The following is a 25,284-nucleotide window of genomic DNA, read 5'->3' as shown; positions in this document are numbered from 1 at the left end:
GGCTTTGAGGAAGAAGCAGATCGAAAGGGCTTCGATTTCTTCAAAGCAGAGGACCCAGAAGACGAAGTAGTTGTAGGCTTCCTAGAAGACTGCGCCAGAAGGTCTTGGGTTGCTTTCTCCTGGAGACTGGCAGCTATGTCCTTTACCATAGACTGGGGGAAGAGATGTTCTGAGAAAGGCGCGAAAAGAAGATCCGCTTTTTGCGCTGGCGAGACTGACTTTGCAGTAAAATTGCAAAAGAGTGCTCTCTTCTTAAGCAGTCCCGTGCTGAAATGAGCAGCCAATTCCTCAGAACCATCCCTGACGGCCTTGTCCATGCAAGACAATACACTGGACAGCTTTCTCCCCAGACTGATGGAATCAGAAAACTCCTGGACCTGGCATCCAAAACTCCTAGGCACCAGTCAAGAAAATTAAAGACCTCTAGTGTCCTGAAGAGGCCTTTAAGGTGAAAGTCTAGCTCACTATGCGTCCAAGAGACTTTGGGAGAAGACAGAAAAGATCTTCTGGCGGCATCCACAATACTACCAGTGTCTCCTTGAGCCGAGGCTGGAAGCTTAACTCCGACGTTTTCTCCGGTCTCGTACCACATACCAGCTTTGCCACAAAGTCTTGAAGGTGGTAAAGCGAAAGAAGTCTTGCCTGAAACTTTCCTCTTTTCCATCCAATCATGGACCTTGCGAAAAGCTTGCTTCGTAGAAAGCGACTTCTTCATTTTCACAAAGCCCGAGATCTTAGTAGCTTTGGATGACGAAAACTGAGAGGGAGGAGTACGTGGAGCTTCAGGCTGGAAAGTGTCTGCAAAGACTGACTGTAGCAGACGAGTCAAAACCTTGTAGTCCGTTGAGACTGGAGCCAACTGCTGTTCTTCATCCACTTCGACGAAAGCGTCACTAATTTCCTCTTCAGACACTGGAGAAGTCGGAGGGAGTAAGGAAGAGTCACAAGCTTTCTCAAAAGAGAAAGAGCGGCGAACAGGAAGAGTTCCCGCTTCCACTTGCGCTGCGGAGGTGGTAAACTGACATCCGTAGGCGCGCGCTTGGCGTCCGAAGCCAATCTACTGGCGACAACTGAAGCGCGCTCGACACCAACAGGTGTACACCTGGCGTCCACTGGGGCGCTCCGAGCGTCCACTATAACGCGCTGAGCGTCCACTGGCGCGCGCCGAGCGTCCACTATAACGCGCTGAGCGTCCACTGGCGCGCGCCGAGCGTCCACTATAACGCGCTGAGCGTCCACTGGCGCTCGCTTAACTTGTACCGAATCACGCTCGGCGTCCACTGAAGCGCGCTTGACTTTCACAGAAGCGCGCTCGGCATCTAAAGAAACGCGCTTCCTATCTACAAGTTTCGTAGTAGCGGATACAACCTCTTCTCGAGAGCGAGAAACTAATTTCTCACCCTGTGAGCAGAACGAATCTCTAGAGTTCTGAGCAGACGACTCTAGAGGGAGACTCAAACGGAGAGAGAGACGAGCGAGGAGAGGGAGAGGGAGAACGCCTCGACCTCTTCACAGGAAGATTGTCATCCTTCTTACGGCGACGTGGAACAGTCTCTCTCGAAGAAATAACACCTCGAAGTTGCTGCTAAAGAGACTGGAGAATCTTGCTTGTAGGTGAAGCCTCCTTTTCTGGGGAGGGGCTGATCCTGTGAGCAGGCGAGTGGCGAGGGGACGCCTTCTTCCTACTCCCAGGAACCGCCACTTCACGCACCTTAGAGCGACTGCGGCGCTCGAAAGAAACATCTAGGAAAGACTCCGCCTCCGAAGAATCCTTACGCTTCTTCTGCGGAGGAAAAGCAGCAAACGCACTGTCAGGCGAAGAGCAAAGTTCCGGAGAACAACTTGGACGTGAAGCGTCCCGAACACGAGCCGTCCTTTTCAGCGGACGTGATGCGGCATGAGAGCTCCACCCCTTGCGCGGGGAGGAAGCTTCCGAAGAAGAAAAGCACTCCTTGAGAAGACGTGCACGCGCACGCTCCTTGGCAGTCTGGGTAGGTTCGTCAGAAGCTGCCGAAGGCACGCCAGATCGGTGGGGGTTCCTCGTAACCCTCCTTCGACTTTCGACATGCTCTCTCCCCGTAACCTGGGAGTCAAGCAGAGGTCTAGGTCTAGAGGCGGAATGAGGCCGATCTGACGCACCCTCCACTACACAAGGGGCACATTCACTGCACTTTTCTTCACTTTTGCTCTCCAGAGCTAACACTTTTGATTCTAAGTTACAAATCGATTCAAGAATTAGCGATAAAGTATTACCTTCTACCGACACTGCTTCAGGGGCCGGAGGCAACTCTACAGGGGTAGGAGCATAAACTACAGAAGGAGGGTTAGCAGGAGAATCATTAAAATCTTGCCTACCTGAAACACTCCTGGAGGAAGACCTCCTTAACCTATCTCGCTCAAGTTTCTTAAGATAGGTTTCATACGCCTTCCACTCAGACTCTGTTAATCTTTCACACTCCTTACAACGACTTTCAAACGTACATTCATTCCCCCTGCAAACCTTACAAACAGAATGTGGGTCTACTGAAGCTTTCAGTAGCTTACCTCAACATTCGGACATAGAACAAAATCTAGCGCTAGTTGAACTAGACCCTGACATCTTGATCAAAGAAAAATCAATACCAAAATCAAATCAATCCAAAGTCAACGTGTGCCAAGCCACCGATCCAATTCAGATACCAAAGAAAAAACCAAAAGGGATACTCAAGTAGCTAGTAAGTTTCCAAAATCTGGACAGAGGTGCTGCAAACAGGTGTTTCCAGCACCGGCGACAGAAAAATTATGAATAGAAAATAGGAATGGTTCCTGATACCCGCCTCCCAGCGGCGGGAATGGGTACTAACCACCTGACTCCCACTGCGTGTGTCGTAAGTGTTTAAATTTCTGTCGGATTCGGAAAAATACAGCTATATATATATCTGCCAGGTAAGTTTCATGAACAAAATGGCCATTGCTTCTAGGACGTTGATGTGGAACTGGCGGAATGTATTCGACCACGTTTCTTGAACCTTCTTGTACTGGGAGTAGCCCCCCAACCGCTCAGAGAGGCGTCCGTGTGGACTATCAGAGACGGCGGGGGAAATTGCAGCGGCACTGATTTGGAGAGACTCCGGACTTCCGTCCATGGAGGGAGTCTTTTCTTTAATAGCGGCGGAATCAGAGAGATCTTGTCTCTGAACTTCTTGTTGGCTCTTTTCCGCCAGACTCGATTGATATCCTTCAGTCTGGCTTTCAATAGAGCATCTGTTATTGAGGCAAATTGAAGAGAACCTAGAATTCTCTCTTGGGTACGACGAGAAGCGCTTTTGTTCTTGAGGAACTGTCTCGTAGCCTTCGCTATCTCTCTGTACTATTTTGGTGGGAGAGATAGTTTGTGTGCGGTTAGGTCCCATTGAATTCCCAATCATTGAAAGCGGGACGCCGGAATGAGACGGGACTTTTCCTTGTTTATCTGGAAACCCAGATATTCTATTAATTCTATTACTTTGGCTGTTGCCTTGCGACATTCCTTGTCGTTGGTTGCTCAAATAAGCCAGTAGTCTAGGTAGGCTACTAACATTACACCTTGAGCTCTCAGCTCTTGGATTACTGTCTCTCCTAGCTTGGTGAATATTCTGGGCGCTATGTTGAGCCCGAATGGCATGACTGAATGAGTAAGCTTGTTTTCCTAGTTTGAAGCCTAGGTATGGAGAGAAGTTTCTTGCTATCGGCACATGATAGTAAGCGTCTGTAAGATTGATAGAGGTGGTGACGACCCCACGGGGAAGTAAGGTCCGCACCTGCGATACAGTCAGCATGCGGAACTTGTCGCATTGAATGTATGAGTTGAGACGGGACAGGTCCAGAATCACTCTTCGTTTGTCCGAGTCTTTCTTCGGTACACTGGACAGACGTCCTTGAAATTTCAGGCGACTGACTTTCTTTATTGCCTTCTTTTGAAGAGGATCTTTGGCATAGTCCAGTAGGTCTGTTGTTGGAATCTGGTGAAAACTGACTGGTGGAGGTGGCCCTTTCTTCCATTTCCACCCCAGACCTTTCGATACAATACTGTGGGCCCATGGACTAAAGGTCCAGTGGTCCTGGAAGAGATACAGTCTCCCGCCCACCTGCGGAGCCTCACTGATCGGCTGAGGTCTTACTTCCTCTGCCTCCTCTGAAGCCCCTGCCTCTGGAGCTAGCTCTGATGGAAGGCACCTTTGGCTCTGCTACTCCTTGCATGTTTATTGAAGCCTCGAAACGCTCCTTGTGATTCAAAGGAGGCGTTGAAATCAGGGGAAGTTACCACGGCGGTTGAGGTCGAAGGCTATTGAGTCGGTTGACTCTGCAGCAGGACAAACTGTTGTTGTGGCTGTGCCTTGGATGTCGAAGGCTTGCCGATCTGGGAGACAGGAACCCCTTGTACTACCGTCTGAGGCTGAGAGGACTTGAAAGGCTGGTATTTCCTCGGCCCCTTCCTAGCTTGGGATTGTGGTCTGGGGGTCTCAAATTTCCTTTTGAAGGGAAATCCCCAACGGACACGAAGGTTCTATTTAGCTCTAGCTGCCTCGCTGAGGACGCTGCTAACCTTGTCCTCAGGGAAGAGGTTGGCCCCCCAGATTGACGCCTTTATGAGCATGTTCGGTACGTGTCTGATGGAAGCATTAGCAAAAACATGCTTCCTGCAAGCTCGTCTAGCCACTACAAAGCCATACGGGTCTGATTGAAAGGCCTGTAAAAGTGACTTTGTGTGGACCCGAAATAGAAGCTCCTCTGCAAAGGTCGTAGGAATCAACTCTGCGGTGGTGACTGAGTTAATTGACCTACTCAGCCTGCACCTTGCTTCGAATTCCGCCTTGACCATGGGGTCCGGAATCCTAGGCAAACGTTCACTGAACTGTGCAGAGGCACACTCCTGGTCAAGTCTGCCCACCGTGAACGTTGCCGGAGTGTCGGCCCAACACTCTTAAATCCCTGGGGAAGAGCAAGGAAGTAGCCTCCGTCTTTTTCAGCTGAGGCATAGGTTTATCCTCCATCGCGGCGTGCAGTGTAAAATTCTGCAACCTTTGACGTACAAGGAGTCGGAACTTCGTGTGGGACCACAAACATAGTGTAGCAACCCTTATGGGGTGTCAACTTTGTGTTGACACGCTCCCATTCCGTGAGGGTGCGGACCCAGGCAGATTGAGCCTGGTCCCTAGGGTAGATAACCGTCTCCTTCGGGACTTTGTCTACTATGACTAGCGCATCCTCGGCTAGTCTAGCGTAGCCTGGGAAGGGAAATTGTAGGCCCGCCGGGAAGAACTCAAAGTCTTCCACCGGTCAGGTTCCGCAAACTTTGATGGTAAGCTTGCCCTCTGAGAACAGGGCGTTCATAGCCAACCGCCACGGGTTGCTGTTTTCAAATGGCGGAAGCTTAGATGCGTCCGGCACCGTCAAGGACTGCGGTGTGGTTCCGGACTGGAGGAATCCGGACACTAATTCCTCCTGGGCCTGTAACCTCTGGGTCAGCGACAAAATAGATTGACCCAAAGTCTCTAGCCCTGAGGCGAGCTGTGGACATCGATTCCAGTCTCGAGTCCACTACTTCACTCATCTTCCGCATGAGAAGATTTGCAAAAGCCTCCTGGTCAAAGGCAGACTCCGCTGGTTTGGCTTTGGAAGACTTAGCTCTTGACCCCTTGAGTAGGGGAGTAGCCACAGCCAAGGAAGTCGAAGGCTTGGGAGCCGATGACGACCTTGTGGAGTCTGCCGGGGAAGGCTTGGTTGGTTTAACCACCTTCGGCAGGGATCTGGTCTTCCAGGCCTTGACCTTTGTGGATTACTGAGGCCGATCTATCCCAAGTGGGGGCGGACTTCATAGGAAAGCCCTGGAAGGAAGGAGGAGAAGGAGTAGGACTGAAAGGAAGACTACCTGCCTCACTTACCTCCCTACCTACCTCCTGTTCCTCCGTGGCCATAGGCTCTCGGTGAAGGCTAATGGCTGCCACTTCATCTGTGACGATGTTACACAAGCCCTCTTGCTCCTTGGGGGGGTTGAGTCTCCTGGCGGATGCCCTCGTTAATGGAGCCGCCACTGCCGCCGGTACTGCTGCCGAAAATGGAGCGTTGGGGTAAAGGAGAGAACAAAGCTCTTCTGACAGGACGTAAGGTTGGCCGGACTTCCCGTTCCTTCCGAAGCCCCCTACCCAGGCCTTAAGGGACGCCATCGAAGAGGTCTTGAACGCCAAATTAACCTGTAAAAAATCATCAAATTAGATTCCCCAATGTCGAGGAATTTTCCCTAAAGTCAAAGTGTAACAAAAATTTCACAGAAACAACGAGGCGAGTACGTTACCTACTGACTCGTCTGTTATGATCTTCACCCGGTCGTAGCACACCGTACAGCCTTCCGGGTGCCAAACCATACTTCCGTCCACAAGGATGGCGCAGTTGGCATGGGATCGGCAGACCTCATGCCTGTACAGGACGGCCGGACAACCTGCTACCTGGCAACGGACAATCTGTAAGTTGAAAAACCAAATGAGTATCGTCATATAACGCTGCTGGAGTTAATTCCGGCGGGATGAGTACACTTCAACTAGGTACTTGGCCAGTTAAAGGCAAAATTGGGTATAATTTTCAACTTATTATAATTTATAAAGCTCTGGATGCCTCCACCTGCTCTGGAGTCCATACTTGGGATCGGCAAAGCTATAACAAGCGGAGAGGGCCTGATACGAGCAGAACAGGGGAATAAGGTAAGAACTAAGCCTGAGTCTGATCGCATCGAAGCAGAGAAATGCAACGTAACCAATTGTAGGCGCATTCTCTGAGCCCCGTTCCGTCCCCACCATAGTGGGGAGCAGCGATAGCATAGGAGATGGAAAACAGAGCGGCGGGAACAACGGTACGATAAACTCCAGTGTATACTTTCTGGCGTGTGTGATGGTAGACCGCACTACGCCGGAACAAATACGGGTCCGGAGACATACCAACAGATGCTAAATAAAACATACCCTAACATGATCTCTCAAAGACTTCACCAACTCCGGAGTCCATAACCTCGTTATCATAACAGTAAAAGCCGGCGGGGACGGGCTGATACGAGCAGAACAGGGAAAATAGGTAAAACCTAGGCCTGAGTCTGATTGCATCGGGGAAGAGAAGCAATTTAAGGTAATTAGAATGCAGCTCTTAAGCCCAGGTCCGCCCCCACATGAGTGGGGAGGCAGTGACAACATAGAGGAAAATAGACAACAGAGTGGCGGAGCAGTGGCACGTACAATCCGGCGTACAACCTACTGGCTGGTGTGATGGTAGACCCCACCTGGCCAGAGGATCCACAGGCCCGGAGACATGCCAAAAGAGATTACAAAATTACTAATCATCAATTACTAATCATCCAATCTCCTCCGACTAATCCCCTGGAAAAGCTATACGCTCTAGCTGTCGTTCATCGGTAGGATTACTTGAGCAGCGAGCTAGCTAGGCAGCGCCGGAACGAGACCGGGGCAGAGGGGGGGGGTTGAATGGGGGGAGTGTCTGGAGGAGAGTGGACGAGTCGTGATCGCCTGGCCACAGCAACCGATCAGTGACCCAACACCTCTTGGGAGCTGTAACTAGCCTACCACTAAAGGGAGCAGAAGACGGTAAGCCAACTGACACCCTAAAGGGGGCAAAGGCCCAGGCTACACACAACAAGACAAGCATAAAATAATTGATGAGGAATTACTGGAAGTACTGCGAAAGGAGGAAAGGGGAACGCTCCCAGCAAGAACCCAGCCTAACCCTCCAAGATTGGTACAGATCCGGTCAGGTAGGCTAGCATGGCCTGCAAAGGATGTCATGAAGCGGACGGATAGAACCTAACTAAACCCTCCAAAATCGAATCTTCCAATCTGGTCAGGTACGATAGGTCTAGGTCCTACAAACATGACACGAGAGGGACTCTATGTCCTGGACCGTTCTCCCAGCAAGCATAATTGCCTGGTCAGGAGGCTGTAAGGATGGGGCCGAAGGGTGGAGGGCCAAGACTGCCTGGCTTACCTTCCAAAACCTAGCCTAGGTCTGGTCGGGTAGACCAGGGAAGGGCATCGCAAGGACTTCCAACCTCAAGAAAAGAATATAAATATCTGAACAATTTATCACAAACGTGCATATAATCGAGTGCATTACTGACTAACATTGAAAAACACACTAAAAGAATGCATGCATGAGTACCACGAGAGAGAGAGAGAGAGAGGAATCGGCCTCCACAAAAAAACTGGCGTACTGCTAGGCTAGCCTAGAAGTCAAAAACACACTACTCGCAAAAGGGAGCCACTAAAGGCTAAAACAACGAAAGATAAACATAAAAGAAGAGGCCTCAGAGTACGTCAGGAGCGAGTTAGGCCCTACGACGTAAGGATAAAAATCGTAAAACCAATGCTCCAGAAAACGACAGAAGCGAGAAAAATGAAGGGGCATACGAAAACAGTAGTCTAAACAGTGAAATGCAAACGGTGAGGCAAAAATCATCATAATATAACAATAGGGAAAAAACGCACACAGTGAATGATGCACCCAAGATGGCGGATATAAAGGAGCGTCACCCCGGTTCGCGAGAACAAAGGGACTAAAAAAGGGCTAAAAAAGGGATGCATGTGCCCTCACGAGATACAAAAACAAAAAATGGAATACTCAACTTAGATGAAAAAGCTTGGGGCTCTGGGGCAGACATGCTTCGCCAAAAAACACTCGAAGAGGACAGCGAAAAAAGCGCGTGCTGACACTGAAGCGTGCTAATATAGGAATGAAGCCTTCGGGCGGGAGTTGAAGTAGTAGCAAGCGGAAGGTAGACGTAAAGTAGTCGTTGTAACGGCACCTACCTAGAGAGGGGTTTTGAGAGGAGTCTTCTAATTGGCAGAATACCTGTGGTAGTGGCTTCCACTCGCCCTTGTGTTTATACCAACACCCTATGGGTGAGCGAGCTGAAGGTAGTAACTTCAGCATTCCATTTAGCTTTTTCTCTGGTATATTTAGCATCTATTTATACCTAGAAATGTGTGCTTCAGGGACATTTCACCGGCCGACACAGGTCGAACCCAGAAATATATATTTTAAACTACAGAAGGATTTTACATCATTGTGGATTATCCCCATTTACTGAGAGGTACGACATAGTACCTAGCTTCTGCATATACAGTGGTCCCCCCGTATTCGCGGGGGATGCGTACCAGACCCCCCCGTGAATAGTTAGAATCCGCGAATGTTTGGAACCCCTATGAAAATGCTAAAAACAGCCTATTTTGTTTGTTAAAACTCAAGAAAAACCCACTAAAAATTTTCATACTTGGTTTTTTAATAGTTTTATCACAAAAAGTGCATTTTATGATGAAATTCATAAAAAAAACCCAGGAATTTGTAGATATTTATCATAGAAAAATACCGCGAATGCGCGAATAATGCAGGGAAACGTTCCCCAGAGAAGTCCGCGAATCTGGAGAACACGAATACGGGGGGTCCACTGTACTACGTATATTTCTCGCGATATGCTTCTCTTACCAGTTGCATTGTCCTGGTAGTAGGCACATACCTGTACTAAGTTAACTCTGCTGGTATGTGACCGAGAAGAATACATAGTACCTTCTCTTAATTGACCTGGAACTCGGGAAAGCCTTTCTGGCCTCCCAAGAGTTACTGGTTTTGACTTTAGGATAACTAGTGGTTTGTTCCGATACGTAATACAAACCCTCGGTCCTTTAACAATAGGAAGGTAACTAGCGGCAGCTGGGACGGTCGTAAGCTTCGAACAAGGGGAGAACGGTAGTTAACTGCTTGTCCGATCGAAGAATCACTTTTGCTTTCGGCCACCGGGTGTTGAAGACGTGTTCGTCATCGCTTCTCCTGCCCGCTTCATCGTCGTATGCTTTGTTTATATTGTGTTTTCTACTAATGGTTTGTTTGACTTGAAAATGAAACTGTAAGTACACTTTTGTTTTTCATTTTCATTACTTAATTATGAATCAACATGGAGCTATCGCCGTAGATGCGGCGATTTCCGCTCTTTTCATGAAATTGACTTGAATTATGTCTCGGTGGCGAGGGCGGGCGCACTCGCGCTGTCATGTATTTTGGGCGAAGTGTGTAATTGAAAGATGTAAGTACTCTTTTTCATTATATTTTTGTCCTGTGCGTTCGTTGCCGAGAGCGTGATTGCGCTCGGCACGAGTCTCTTATTTGTATGAATAGAATGCAATGAAAGTGGATTCGCAATGCAGTATTCTTTTCATGTTCATTTATTAATTGCATAAATTTAATTTTGGATCAATTTCCGCTCTTACCCGGGAATTAATCCTTACGATTTATTTATGTGAAAGTGAAAATCGTAAGTGCAGTATTCTGTTTCATTTTCATATATATTTTATGATAGCATCATATTATTATGGATCAAGTTTCCGCTCTTACCCGGGAATTGATCTTTCTCCCTTTAAGTTCTATGAAGTGAATCGCAAGTGCAGTATTCTGTTTCATTTTCATATTACTTTTCACTGCTGTGCGGGGGTAGGGGAAGCGAAGGTCTGCCAGGAAGTCGTCGGAAAGCTCTCCCGCGACTCCCTTGGTATCCGATTCTTCGTCTTCTTTCCTGCCCCCCGCTCAGCTTCTTCGTTGTATTTTGTATTTGGGGGTCTTCCTTGCGTTTCGGGGTGGGGCATGTCTCCCCACCCCCCGTGCGTGAGGGAACCCTCTTACTAATCTGTCTGTGCTACCGCAGGTGCTACATCCATGGGAGACGACCTTGGACAGGTATGGGCCACTGCGGCTGCAGGGCGTGCCTAGCATCCACGATCTGCTGCAGCGTCTAGCGAGGTCTGGGGCGGTGACCTTGGAGCGGTCTCCATACAACCGCCACGGCCGCTTATGCTGCTTCCCCCGCTGGTCTACACTCCCCATGCTGTGTCGGTGACGCCGTCTGCCGCTACTAGGGCCGGTCGCCGCCGTACCGAGGAGGGATATGCCGCCGCCGCCTGTGTTTTCTTCGTGTTGCCTGCCCCAGACTTCCGCTGTTCCAGCAGCTCGCCCCTGGACCGGCCGCCAGTACCCAGGTTCCTGCTGGCTGCCGATGATTCTATGAGGCGATGGCTGGGCCTGCCGTACCTGTCGCTGATGTGGTTCCCGCTACTGGCTTGGCTGTCCCTTCTGTGTTTACCGCTGCCGCTGTCCATGGCTGGTCCTGCCCATGGTGTGTCTTCCCCAGTCCCAGGTCCTTCCGGACAGGTTGCAGTCGGGCCGTGTTGCTTCGGCAATAGGGCCCGACTCCGGCCTGGCCTGAGGATGGAGGACCTGACGACTGTCCTGCGTGAGCTGACGAAGAAGAGGAAGGTGTCATCTTCGTCTTCGTCTGCTGCTGCCTCTTCCCCTTCGACTTCTAAGGCCCATAAGCCGAAGAAGAAGAAGGCTGCCTCCCCCCATAAGAAGTCTCCTTCGGGAACTTCTAAGGGCCCGTCCCACCTCAGTGGGACGGGGGGTCCTTCTGCTGGTCCTCCTGCTCCTTCGGGAGCGGGGCCCGTCTCCCCTTCCGTAAGGGAGAGATAGACGGGGACCAGAGGAGTATCGGTTAGCACTGGTACTTCCTCGCCTGGTGCTAGCGGCGATGCCGCTACGCCAGGTTCCGGCTCGGTCTCTCGTTCGCGGGAGATCCCGAGTGTACGCTCTCCCTCGGGAGACCGTGCAGCCAAAGTTTCGGCGCCAGAGTTCGCTCGGCGCCAAGACCGCGGCACGGAGCAGAAGAGGCTGGCGAGAACCGCTCCAGGTGACTCTCGCCAGGCCAGCGGCCGCTCTCGCAGCGACCAGCTGGTAACCCGGGTTTTCCCCCTAAGAAGACTCCTTCGGGAACTTCGAAGGGCTCGTCTCACTCCGGTGTGACGGGGGGGTTCTTCTGCTGGTCCTCCTGTTCCTTCGGGAACGGGGCCCGTCTCCCCTTCTGAGAAGAAGAAGAAGACGGGGACCAAGGGTGTGCTGGCTACCGCTGGTACACCCTCGCCTGGTCTTGGCAGCTCTGCTGCTAAAAGCCAGTACCTGGCTCGGTTTCTCGTCTTTGAGAAGTTCCGAGTGTACGGTCTCCTTCGGGTGACCGTGCAGCCAAAGTTAAGACGCCTGAGTTCGCTCAGCGTCATGACCGAGGCACGGAGCAGAAGACTGGCGAGAGTCGCTCAGATGACTCTCGCCAGGCCAGCGGCCGCTCTCGTAGCGACCAGCCGGTACCTCGGGTGGACGTGACGGTCTCTGACCGGCCACGGGTTGAGGCTGGGAAGAGGTCCCCCAGGTCCCCTCGACCGACTGTACCAGCCTCGGCTGGTACCAGCAGTTTGACGTGCCGCGAGGACGCTCACCGGTCTCACCGCGAAAGCGAGCTCTGCAGGTCACCTGACCGCCACTCCCACAGGGACCGGGCGGATACGGTAACCAGCAGCAGCTCGTCTGACGCACGGGACCGGGGTCGACGTGCTCAGTCGAGCCGCTCGCCACAGGTGAGCGACACGGCCAGGCCTGCAGATCGATCCCCACCGCGGGTTGGTGATCGGCTGCAGCCCCCCACGTACGCTGGTCCTGCCAGCGAGCCGGGGGGGGGAGCGTCAGGTCTGTCTCTACACTACCTTCAACTTCCTCATGGCACGCCGGGAAGAGCGAGGTATATAGGAGTGATCGTGAGAGTTGCGCCGCTCACGATCCCGTCACGACGCCGCACGTGCCACGTATGGTCTTAGGACCAACCAGGATGTACGCGCAAGTGATTGGAGGCGACCGTCAGGGGGGGGAGGGGGTAGCGTCAGTTCTGTCTCTCCGATACCTTCAACTTCCTCGGCATACGCCAGGAAGAGCGAGGTATATAGGAGTGATCATGAGAGATGCGCCGCTCACGATCCCGTCATCACGACGCCGCACGTGCCAGGTATGGTCTTAGGACCAGCCAGGACGTACGCGCAAGTGATTGGAGGCAACCGTCAGGGATCTGTTGCTGGTCCTTCTTCTGAAGGAGGAGGGTCTTGGGAGCTGCTATTTTTGTTGGAGCGGGGACTGGACGGTCCTCACTCCTCAAGACGCTGTAACTTCCGAGATTCAGAGTACTTTGCCCAGGTTATTGCACTGATTCGTCAGCACAACGACCTGGGGGAAGGATCGCCGCTCCCACCAGCAGAGCCCATGTCTCTGCTCGAGTCGTTTTGGGGCCCGAGAGGGAACCCAAACCGACGGTGGGTTTGCCGCGATCGGAGCTTGACGATTCTGTCTTGAACCAGAGTCTCTCGTCTCCGGACAAGAAGGCTCTCTCAGTTCTGGCCGGTCGATCAAGCTACTTCCACCTCCTCTACTGCGACAGCGGCGTTTCTACGTGTCTTCAGACACCGTATTTAAATACTCCTTCGGTCCTCCTGAGAGGTTTCGATCTCGACGAGGACTGGAATGAGTCGGAGGACGGTATCGGCTCTCTCCTGTCAGGTGTCGATCAGCCCCACCCAGACGACGTTCACAGTGGCGGCAGACCCTTACCTACAGTGAGAGTTCGTAACCCTCCTCGGGAAAACGTTTTCTCCTGACGATACGTTTTCCCAGACTCTGAGAGGCCATCGCCGCAAGGCGATGGCTGCTCCTACTCTTCTCCAACTGCTAGTTCCACTGGGAAGGCGAGCGAGTATCCAATTCCTCCCCCATTCCCTCTCTCCTTACGGCTACGAGGGAAAGGGGAGGGATCCTACAGAGATTTCTCTGTAGGATCCCACGTTGGGGACTGCGCTACCGGGGGACCTTTCGGGTGGGTCCTACCTGACGTAAGCCCCGGTCGTTGAGGAGGGATCCTGCCCCATTTTCGATTTCTACGGGAATCGAGAGGACCACCAGCCGATGTCGTTTGACGAATTCGGTGGGGGTTTCGCAGACTGCTTAGAATTCTACGGAATTTCTAGCGCATTCAGAGTGTTCGAGTTTTTTACGATCTCCAAACACTTAGGCGAGACCACGGTCCAAAGTGAGCGAGACGAGAATCCCGATATGTTACACGATAATCGGGAACCTCGCCTATGCTCGAATTCCTGGAATTTCTAGCATTAGGAAGAAGACTGCTGCTGAAAGAAGACTATCTCACAGTAGGCGACCAACCTGGAATAGAGAAGAACGGACGGGAATATCCAGTTTGGCTTGAACTATCGTCTTAGTATTCTGTTCACCATTGAAGCTTTCCTTCGAGGAAGACTTCTTCACTCCTCTTTGATAGAGATCGAAGGTGGTCGATCTCCAATCCTTATTTTGTTTTCTTGAAGGAAAGAATTTAGGATGAGATCGTTTGTTCAGAATCCTACAAATATCTACACGTATATTAACCTCGCGACATGATTCTGCTAAGCAGTTGAATTGTCCGAGCGGTAGGCGCATATCCTAGTTAATCTACGGATTGCGACTTAGACGAGAAGTATTCTAATTGAACTGCAACTCGGGTTGCCTGCAACCTCCCAGGAGTTTCCAGTTTCAATTTTATATACTTATGGTGTTGTCACAACAACACCATTTAAGCTTTTATATTTACCGAAATTCGTTTCGCATAAATATAATTGCTCGAGCATATCTTTTTATGCTCGGTGGTTCTAGCCGAACGCATTCCTTCGTGGAAAGGATTACTTGGCAACTCAGGATGACGGATGTCAGCGACAGCTACTGCGTATCGAATTGCCCGAGGCATTTCAGTACCAGCTGCTGCTTCGAGATGCACGGTTGGCTATGTCTTTCTCACCTGCTTTGATTGAATACCAACCGTATCTCTGCCCAACAATCACTGACTTAAGTCTCTGATTAACGGGGATTCTCGCATACATGAATGACCATCTACTGCTGTGAAGCTAGTATTCATCGTCTTCGGTATTGCGAGAATTTTAAACAGAGATATCTATTCGACTCTCCAATCTTTCTGTTTTACCGCACGGTAACAGAATTCTGTAATAGTCTCTTGCTGCATCGTATCTCGATAATGTGAATGATTTTTGCGGAATCTGAGTTTGTCCTCAAAATATCTTGTATTCGGAGGTGTGCAATTGTTCATTGTTCACCCCGGATTAGCAGATGTATTGAAAGACATCGCCTACTCCCACACCTGCCAGCTCTACTTCCAAACGTTCAGCCCATGAGAAGCAGTTCTTCAGACGGCTCTCCCCTGTGTTTCATTACTGAAGACGCCCCGCTTTCATTGCACACCGGACAGCAATGAAATGGCGGTTAGCGTTTTCAGTCATTTGTAAGCACAGGTTTAGAATCTTGAGATTCCTTCTCTCGATTCAGCTGGAAGACGTAGGTTGCATTCATTGCCTACCTTCGTCTTCAACGTCACATAGTGTTGTTTCTCCTTAACCTGAGATTCAACGTCTATGAGATTTTCTTGCCATCAGGGACCTCGGTCTTTTGAAGGCAATTGACTTTCGCCTTTTGAGCTTATGCATTAAGAGAATCATCACCGCGCCGTCCGGCATCGGTGACTAACAAATATATTATTTGTTTGGTCTCTCAGCATAACTCTTTAAAGGGCGAAGGTCACGTGACTTACACCCGGATGCTTGGACAACTTGCCTCTACCGATTCCGAACCAGTCAGTCGGCAGCAGTCAGAGCGCCCGAGTCAGTTACGAACTATGCTGTGGACTTAGTTCGGTTGTTCCAGAGCAATCATTACTTCGTCTTAATAGCTTGTCAGTATGAGTACTGTACATAACCAAAGTCAAGAAGAGGGATAGGTCATACGACTATTCCCTTCTTTTCGTCTTAGGTAACTGCATGACTTCTCTTGAGAAGTCAAGCACAAAGGGATGGGGATTTGTGACGCTCGATTTCGTACCGATCTTCGTAGCGAAGACTCAGAACCCTTCGGTAACTGACGATTGGTTCGAGTCCTTCACAATACCCTCCCTAATGGACTTCACCGCCTCCGATACGAAGGCTATGCTGCTTTGTCCTGTGAAGGCGCGACGGAGCTGTCTGAAGAAACTCGACACCAGATGAGTGTGGACGCCTCTTCATCATTCTCTTGCGTTCCGCAAGAACTTCTCCGTGGCGCAGGTAGTGAAGGCAGGGGCCCCTGGTCCAACCGGACCGCATGCACCTCCTTCTACCTTCGGGATATTGCCCACAGTTCCTTGGATCTTTTTCCTTGGGAACCGTGGTGGTTGCTCAACACGTTGTGTAGTTAACCCAGACCCTCGCAGGCTGAACAGCATCGAGTCCTGGTGTGACCGTAAGAATGGATGAGTGAATGAGAGTGTGACTGGCTCCTCTTCCCATCTTTTTCTTCCCTCTACCTCTGGGTAGAGGGACACGGTCGTCACCCTGCTGGGTAAGGACGAGATGCAGGTGAGCTACTCAATAGAGCACCATCCTATCCCTTTCAGTAGGGATAGGAGTAAATATCCACCACTTCCTCCAACAAGGGTGAGGAAGTGGATGCCAACTTGAGACAAACCCATCATTTTATGATTGTCTCTTGCAAACAGGAACAAGTTCTTGCTTGCTGGTACGAAGAGATACGCTTGCCTCTCTCTTAGTACTTGGCCCAGAGGTCTGACCATTGATCCTGCGGTGCACACCCCGATCAATCGGACAGAGGTTTGGATCCCTCCCTTGCTCTTACGACCAGGGAGGCACTCCAGGGTTGTACGAACACCAGTCTGTTCACCAAAAAGACTCAGATTCCTCCCACCAAGAAGTGAGTCTTCCTATTGTTAAAGGACCGAGGGTTTGTATTACGTATCGGAACAAATGACAATTTGTCGAAAATTGCATTTTTCCTAACTATACAAACCTGAGGTCCTTTAACAATAGGAAGGTAACTAGCGGCAGCTGGGACGGTCGTAAGCTTCGAACAAGGGGAGAACAGTAGTTAACTGCTTGTCCGATCGTGCGCGCGCCCGAGAGGTGAAGAATCACTTTTGCTTTAGGCCCATGCAAAAAGTTGCAGAGTGAGGGGTGGCATGAGGTGGGACTATATGTAAAGGACCTCAGGTTTGTATAGTTAGGAAAAATGCAATTTTCGACAAATTGTCATATTGTTTCCCAACAACACCACAGCATTTGCATTATCACTGAATAGGAGGGTTTTCTTCCCTCCCATTTCAGTTAAAAAGCAGATGCTCGAGTGTATATTTTTTTGCGCTTGATGGTTCTAGCCAAACGCATTCCTTCATGGAGTGGACTACCAGGCCACTCACAATGACAAGTTGAGCGAGCGGTATATTGTGCTGCCTCAGCACTGTTTGCTCTCCAAGATATTTTGGTTTGTTATTGTTTTTCCTCTGTTGAAGATTAACTACCAATTCGAATCTCTGCCCGGCAATCACAGACTTGGGTCTCTAGTTGGCTGGAATTCCCACATACGTGTATGCCCATCTCTCCTGCACGGTTTTGCCGTTGTGCGGATTTTCAGACAGAGATATATATCTCACTAGACTCATTATCATCTTTCTGTTTACCCCACGGTATAACAGAAGTCTGTAGCCTAGTCTTCCGCTTCATTGCACCAGCCCCGTTGGCAGCTGCGATAACGCAGAATTATATTCTTCAGACAATTTGAGTTTGTCATCTAATATACATTTCGTAATTCGTAAGTTGTTCAATTATTTTTTGTTCACCCCGAATTGTAAGTTAATAACTGAAGGCTTCACCCGTTCCCTGCCCTACTAGCTCTGCTTCCAGAATAAATAGAAACATCCTTCCTGATCCAATCCACGAGAAGCGGTTCTTCAGGCAGTACAATCCCTGTGTTTTCATTACTGAAAGATGCTACGCTTTCATTATAAACTCCAACTTTCTCACCAAACAGCAATGAAATAGCGGATTAGCTTTTTCAGTCCTCTGTAAAATAACAGGGATTAAAGCTGTCTTCACTGATTGGTGTCATCGACGGGACTTTTTCTATGATCAGAATCTTGAGAGTTTGCATCTCTCAATTCAACTGTGAAGACAGAGGTCCGCATTCACCTTAGTCATTCACTAGTATTATTGTATTCTTTCTCCTTAGTTGAGATCCAACTAATGATGAGGAACTTCTGCTTTGCCATCACAGGGACCTCGGTCTCTAGAAGGCAATTGACTATCGGCTGATGTGCGCATGCCATGAGAGAAACCTCATCTCATCTCTCAACATCGGCTGTGAAACAGATAGACAACTTATATGGTTGTTCTCAGCATAACCCTTGAAAAGGCGGGTGTCGTGTTGTGACTACATCTTGGATGCGTGGCGGCATAGTCAGTCGGCATCTGTTGACGAGTCCGAGTCCGAGTCCGTCGTGAGCTATGCTGTGGACTTTGTATTGGTTGATCCAGATCAGTCATTACTCTGTCCTATTGGCATGTTGCTGCACCCTTGAAGGATCGACACCCATCATTGAGTGTCGGTGTCTTTATCCGCTGCGGACTGCCATTGCAGAAGTGTCCGATGACATGTCTTTCTCTGAGTTGTACGAGATCATGAGAGACTTCTCTGCAGTTAGATAGTCCAGTGAATGGGTACATTTCATAACTCCGAAGAATATGTTGGACAGAAAGATAGATGAGGTCTCATTGTGACCATATTTATATCTTTCTTCCTTTGGGTCTGCCCACAGGTCCTTGGAACCTCCTTTCCTTGGACCGGTGATGGATGCTTGCAGGTTGTTTGCTTACCTGGCTCCTTCAAGAGGACAAGTTGCATCTCGTCTATGGTGTGCGGTCTAGAGGTAAGAAGGATGCGAGAGTGACTAGCCTCTCCACCTTCCCCACCTCGTCCTTCTACTTCTCTTCCTTCGGGTTGAGGATAGGACTCAAACTTACATTGACTGGTCGGGCAATTGATGCGTTAAGCTTACACATAGATCTTCCTTTCTATTTTTCTTATCAGAATCATTGAAGCAATCCCACTCCTTCCTCTAGTAAGGGGAGGAAGGAGACTGGCAATAATGTAAACCCTTCCCAGAACTTTGCATTAATTCCCCCGACTCTGAATTTTCTTCCCAGCCCATTTTCAGATGAGTTACGATTCCTGACTCATTTCAAAAAGGCCAAGAAGTCTGAGTCTTGATCATGCAGCTTCTATACTCCAATCAAGTTGTCAGAGGCAGGGCACTCCTCCTTGCTCTTATGACCAGGAGGAATAGCCCAGGTGTGCAGAACTCCAGTCAGTTCTAGAGGCTCACTCATATTCGTCCCACCAATCAGTGAGTCTTCCTCACGTAAAGGACCGAGGGTTTGTATATCGTATTGGAACAAATCACAATTTTTGACAGTATATTGTATTTTTCCTAATTATACAAACCTGAGATCCTTTACATTTATGCCCATCTCATGCCATCCCTCAATCTGGACCTGGGGCCGAAAGGCAAAGTGGGGTGTTTACATCCGGTCAGGTGGGTTGGTAGTTACTGCCTAACCACCTTGTTCAAGAATTTAACGGCTGTAATTTCAGCTACGCTGAAAGTAATTCCTAATGTAAAGGACCTGGTTAGACATGAGAAGAAAAATATGAGACAGTTTTGGGAATGAGTGTGCATGCGTAGGAAACCGGGCTTTCGCAAGTAGACTCTCAAGTATAAAGTCTGCACATCAGATGTATTTTAGTGGAGTTTCCTATGATTAGTAGCACCTCAGCTGTCCAAATACTCGACGAGATATTAGGCCGCTTAGCATCAAGCGGCCTAATATCTAGTCGAGTTTTGAAGTAATGGAAAAGTTGGGAATAAATTTTGTTATTGCATTAGGCTGCCTACAGCACTTAGAGAAACGGGTGGAACTTGGACACTGATGAGGAGAGAGAGCTCAGTCACTTGCTTGGAGGTTTGAAAAGTGGCTGTATATGTTTTTCTGTTCGGCGCTCCCATCACAAGTTTTGCCTACTACGCATCACTTTATTGCCCCTGTGACTTAATATGGGCCAAGATGGTGACTTGGATCAAAATATAATAGCAGAGATATGTGCACTGAAGCAGTCTGGCCTTAAAACAAAGCAGATATCGGATCCGATGGGCGTGAGGAGGTGTTCAATTCGACGCTGGGTTGCCAGATTTAGCGAAGATGGCAACCATGTGATTACGTCTTTGAAAAAGCACCCAGGTATGCATAAAAAGACCTCTGATCAAAGTTTGGCTGTTCTCAAGCATCAATTACTTTTTAATTGATGCTTGAGAACAGTCAATCTTCTTAGGCATACCAGGGCACTTTCTGAGACAGAATTTCATGGTTGCCACCATGATTAAATTCAGCAACTTATCATCAAACTGAATACCCCCTCACAACCAGCTGATCCGATGTCTGCTATGTTTTAAGGTCAGATTGCTTCAACGAAATATCGCTGCTATTATCTGTCAACTCAAATTACCGTCTTGGCCCATACGTATTACCAAAAAATATATATATTAAACTTCCAAGCAAGTGACTGAGTGCTCTCTCCTTGTAAGTGTCCAAGCTGCAACCCTTTCTCTTCGTGCTTTAGGCTTGACGCTAAGCTGCCTAATATCTTGTCGAGTATACTACTGTATATACACTTCATGACTTCATGTATGATTAATGGGTTTCATGTATTAGTTGTTTGTTTCCAGACATTGAGCTGTCAGAAAAGTATGTTCCTTAATTAATTTCTTCAGATCCTGTTGTTCTTCTTCCTTCGCTGTACTTTATTAGTGGAAGCACAGGAATGCCATTAGAAATTCTAGGTGGTGCTGTTAGTGAGGAAAAACTCAAAGAGAAACTAAATCAACTTGGTAATGGTCCAAAGGTAAGTTAATTTTCATAGGGAATTGTGTCAAATTTTACTTACTTGGTGGAAGTTAAAAGAGAGAGAGAGAGAGATATATATATATATATATATATATATATATATATATATATATATATATATATATATATATATATATATATATAGATCTATATATATATAGATCTAGATATATATATATAGATATATATATATAATATATATCTATATATATATATATATATATATAAGATCTATATATATATAGATCTATATATATATATATATATATATATATATATATATATATAGATCTATATATAGACTATATATATATATATACATATATATATTATATATATATATATATATATAATATATAGATAGATAGATAGATAATAGATAGATTAGATAGATAATAAATAGATAGATAGATAGATAGATAGATAGATAGATAGATAGATAGATAGATAGATAGATAGATAGATAGTTGAACCTCTTAAAACTGGTATTCTGTGGTCTGGGAACTTCCATGGTTCAACTCGACTTAGAATCAGTTGCCATTAGTTTGTCGAGTGCCCACAAAGGTGGTGCCACATATTGTTTACAATTTCCTGACAGCAGAATGTATGTCGTATGTTTTGTTTTTATGAAAATAATTGTTAGTAATAAAAATGTGTGAAGTCAAATATGTTTTCGATATTAAATGCCTAAATATATTTTTTTGAAGATTTTGCTTGGGAAGGCTTTACCAAGTCAAAACTTTTAATCAAAACAATGAGACATTGGCAACACATGAATTCATTACTCTTAGAGTACTTGGAAGACTTCACTTAATCTATATGGTTGTATATTTACCCATTCGATATGCCACCCAAGGGTATCAGATGATGATAGAGGTAAGGAGCACAAGCATAATCTTTGTTAGAAAATGTATTTATGCTCCCTACCCACCTCCTTAGCCTCCATTAACAAATGTTTAGTGATAATTTTCCTCATTAAGTGGCTGTGTGCTTTGTATATTTTTTGACGGCGAATGCATTGATTGATCGCCGAAATTCATTCTTTATTTTTGTCATTTCATTACCCTATACAATCAAAATAAATGATGAAGAAACTAATAGCAATAATTATGAAGATAGTAAATTTAGGAGATGAAAGTCACAAATAATATTCTGCAGATTATGAGAAAAGTTAAGTTGTTGACTTACAGTTAGGCTAGCTCAGGAATGTAGGCTAAGTATGGTAAATAAAGTTCACTATTTTAAAGAAAATTTATGCGGTATGAAGTTATCAAATGATAGGGCTATTTATATGTAAACTTAGCCTGCAAGACTGTTAACATAGGGCTTTGATTTTTAAGGGTGTATTTTATATTCTGGGATTTTCTGTGGTCTGGCAGTGGCCTGGTCCCAAGGTTCCCCGATTTAAGAGGTTCGACTGTACATAATTTCTCTTATTGTAAGGGATCATCGTGCTGCAACTTGAATGACCATGATTTCCAGACTATTTCATTAGGGACTGTTCAAGGCCAGTAATTGATATTTATTATGCAATAAAAGTGGTGTATGATGGAGATTTTGCAATGAAGTTTTATCACAGTTGTCCGTCATTTTAGAAACTTTGCAGCTCAGAGATATCTTAGGTTTTTGCTGACATCATGTAACACTGGATAGTATTGATTGTGTTCTGTTTTCTTGAATTAAAATCACATTTTTGTTGCAGTTTTAGCTGTTAACAACAGTTCAAGCATTCCCCGAGTAATTATTGTTGAGATGATACAGAAAGGGGACTTTAGGTGAATTTTCTTTCAAAACTTGTCCAAAGTGTGTACTCTGGTGCATCAAACACAAAGTGGTTATAGCACAGTCATGTTAACCCTCTTACGCCGAAGGGGTATAATAAAAATTGTCTCCCGTATGGCGGGGGGGTCTCGGAGTGAGCACGGAAGCGGAAAAATATTTTTTTCAAAAAATCACAGCGCGCTTATTTTTCAAGATTAAGAGTTAATTTTTGGTTCCTTTTTTTTTGTCATTGCCTGAAGTTTAGTATGCAACCATCAGAAATGGAAAAAATATAATTATCATATATAAATAATGCGATATATGATAGCGCAAAAACAAAATTTCATGTATAATTGTATTCAAATCGCGCTGTGAGCAAAACGGTTAAAGCTAACGAGTTAATTTTTTTCTCGTATTGTACACTAAATTGCGATCATTTTCGTATAAAACACACTGTAAAATGATCAAAGCAACACAGGGAAAATATTATCACAAAATGATGCATGAATTCGTAACGTGTGGACGTAAAAAAATGTTTTTTTCCAAAATTCACCATAAATCTAAATATTGTTCTAGAGACTTCCAATTTATTTCAAGACAAATGATTGAAGACAAATGATTGAATATTACATTACTGTAAGAGTTTTAGCTTACAATTGCAGTTTTTTACCATTTCGAACGAGTTAAAGTTGACCGAATGTCGAAATTTTTATATATATTTTTTTATATGCAAATATTTCAAAAATGAGAAAAGCTACAACCTTCAATTATTTTTTGTTGTATTCTACATGAAATTGCGCACATTTTCATATATAAAACTCTATGAAACGCCTGGTATATAACGGAGCAAATATTACGAGAATGCGACGTACGGCTAATTTAAAATGGTACAAACATTATGACAATCAGACGAAAAAATTTCTGATTTTTTTCGGAAGAGTTACCGTGCAGATGTAAGGAAAAAATTTTTTTTGTTTTCATAAATTCACCATAAATCGAAATAATGTGCTAGAGACTTCCAATTTGTTGCAAAATGAAGGTAAATGATTGAATATTACTAGAATATAAGAGTTTTAGCTTACAATTGCGTTTTTCGACCATTTCGGTAGAGTCAAAGTTGACCGAAGGTTGAAATTTTGGCACTTATCGTTATTTATATGAAAATATTTCAAAACTGATAAAAGCTACAACCATGGGTTGTTTTTAGTTGTGTTGTGCATGAAATTGTGCACATTTCCATATATAAAACTTTATGTAATGGCTATTTTAAAATGGTGCAAACATTACGACAATCGCACGAAAAAATTTATTGGAAGAGTTACTGCCCGGACGTAAGGAAAAAGTTTATTTCATGAATTCACCATAAATCAAAATATTGTGCTAGAGACTTCCAATTTGTTGCAAAATGAAGGTAAATGATTGAATATTACTAGAATATAAGAGTTTTAGCTTACAATTGCGTTTTTCGACCATTTCGGTAGAGTCAAAGTTGAGCGAAGGTTGAAATTTTGGCACATCATTATTTATATGAAAATATTCCAAAACTGATAAAAGCTACAATCATGAGTATTTTTTTTTGTTGTATTCTACATGAAATTGCACACATTTTCATATATAATACTCCATGTAACGGCTAATTTAAAATGGTGCAAAAATTATGTCAGTGACCAAATAATTTGAGATATGTCACTGATACTTTTTATTGCGATAAGAAAGAAATTCACGCTTGCGCGCCTGCGTAACGATTGTAAACGGAACAACGCCTTGATCCGTGAGCTCCCAGCATCTCCCAAGGCGCGTGATTCAAAAGTTTTTGCCTGGTAGGCCTATAAGTATTTTTCCGCAAATTTTTAAAAAAACTTTTTTTATCAACGTACCATACGTCCAATCGGCACCCAACAGACAATTTATGTCGACATTTAATACGTCCAGTCGGCGTAAGAGGGTTAAATCCAAGGTGATTCATGTTAAACATACAATCAGTACTGTACAGGGTATTCTTTCTTGTTATTTAGAAAAGATATTGTCGTACATTATGCCTGTAGGGGGTTAGTGCTGTCAGTGCACCTCATTTGGTGCAATGTAGGCATTACTTAAGGTTCTTTGCACCATCCTTTTGGCCCCTAGCTGCAATTACTTTCATTCTTTTACTGTGCCTCTGTCCATAATGTCTTTCTTCCATCTTACTGTCCAACCTCTCCTCACAATTGTTTCATAGTGCAACTGCGAGGTTTTCCTACTTAAACACCTTTCAAACCTTTTACGATCAATTTCTGTGTCAGCGCTGAATGGCCTTAGTTGCCCCAGTGCTCGGCATAATGGCTAAAATCTCTATAAATCAAATCAAATCAAAAGTCATACATTATGATGAATTTGTATCGAGCCATTTAGTCAAGTATTGAGATTTCATTACAGAAAAAGTACTTTCTATCAGGAATAGTGAGGTAGCATCTTTATGTAAGAGAATTTATGTAAAGGCTTCTATGAGTGATTGATCATTTTAAATAAGAGCCAAAGCCAGGTATACTATATGTTCTTGTTTTTTATGCATGTGGCAATTGATTAAAGTTAATTCTAAAGTTACATTTATTGTTAATTAAAAGAGATAGACAGGATATATTGATAACACTTTGTCGTGGAGAAGAGATACTAAATTCCAGCATCTCATAAGATTAAATGAATAATTCATGCCCTATCTTGAAGGTAAGGCTTAATTGATGCATAAGATAGTCAAGGCTATGCAATATTACTTAGTTATTAGCATGAGTGTATAATCACCCCCTCACTGTTTGCCTTGGAAATATACATT

At 46.1% G+C, this 25,284-nt stretch overlaps 1 protein-coding gene across 2 annotated transcripts in view; it reads left to right on the top strand.

The window, feature by feature from the left end:
• The window catches only part of LOC135197818 (UBX domain-containing protein 4-like), a 186,552-nt gene that overhangs the window by 64,528 nt on the left and 96,740 nt on the right, over positions 1 to 25,284 (top strand). For both annotated transcript variants that reach the window (XM_064224951.1, XM_064224952.1), the window contains exon 4: positions 20,582 to 20,712. In XM_064224951.1, coding sequence (XP_064081021.1) covers positions 20,582 to 20,712 — 131 coding nt within the window. The remainder of the gene's footprint in view (positions 1 to 20,581; positions 20,713 to 25,284) is intronic.

This window comes from Macrobrachium nipponense, chromosome 21 (genome assembly GCF_015104395.2).
Source record: "Macrobrachium nipponense isolate FS-2020 chromosome 21, ASM1510439v2, whole genome shotgun sequence".
NCBI classification, from domain to species: domain Eukaryota; kingdom Metazoa; phylum Arthropoda; class Malacostraca; order Decapoda; family Palaemonidae; genus Macrobrachium; species Macrobrachium nipponense.
This window is presented reverse-complemented; position numbering and strand designations above follow the sequence as displayed.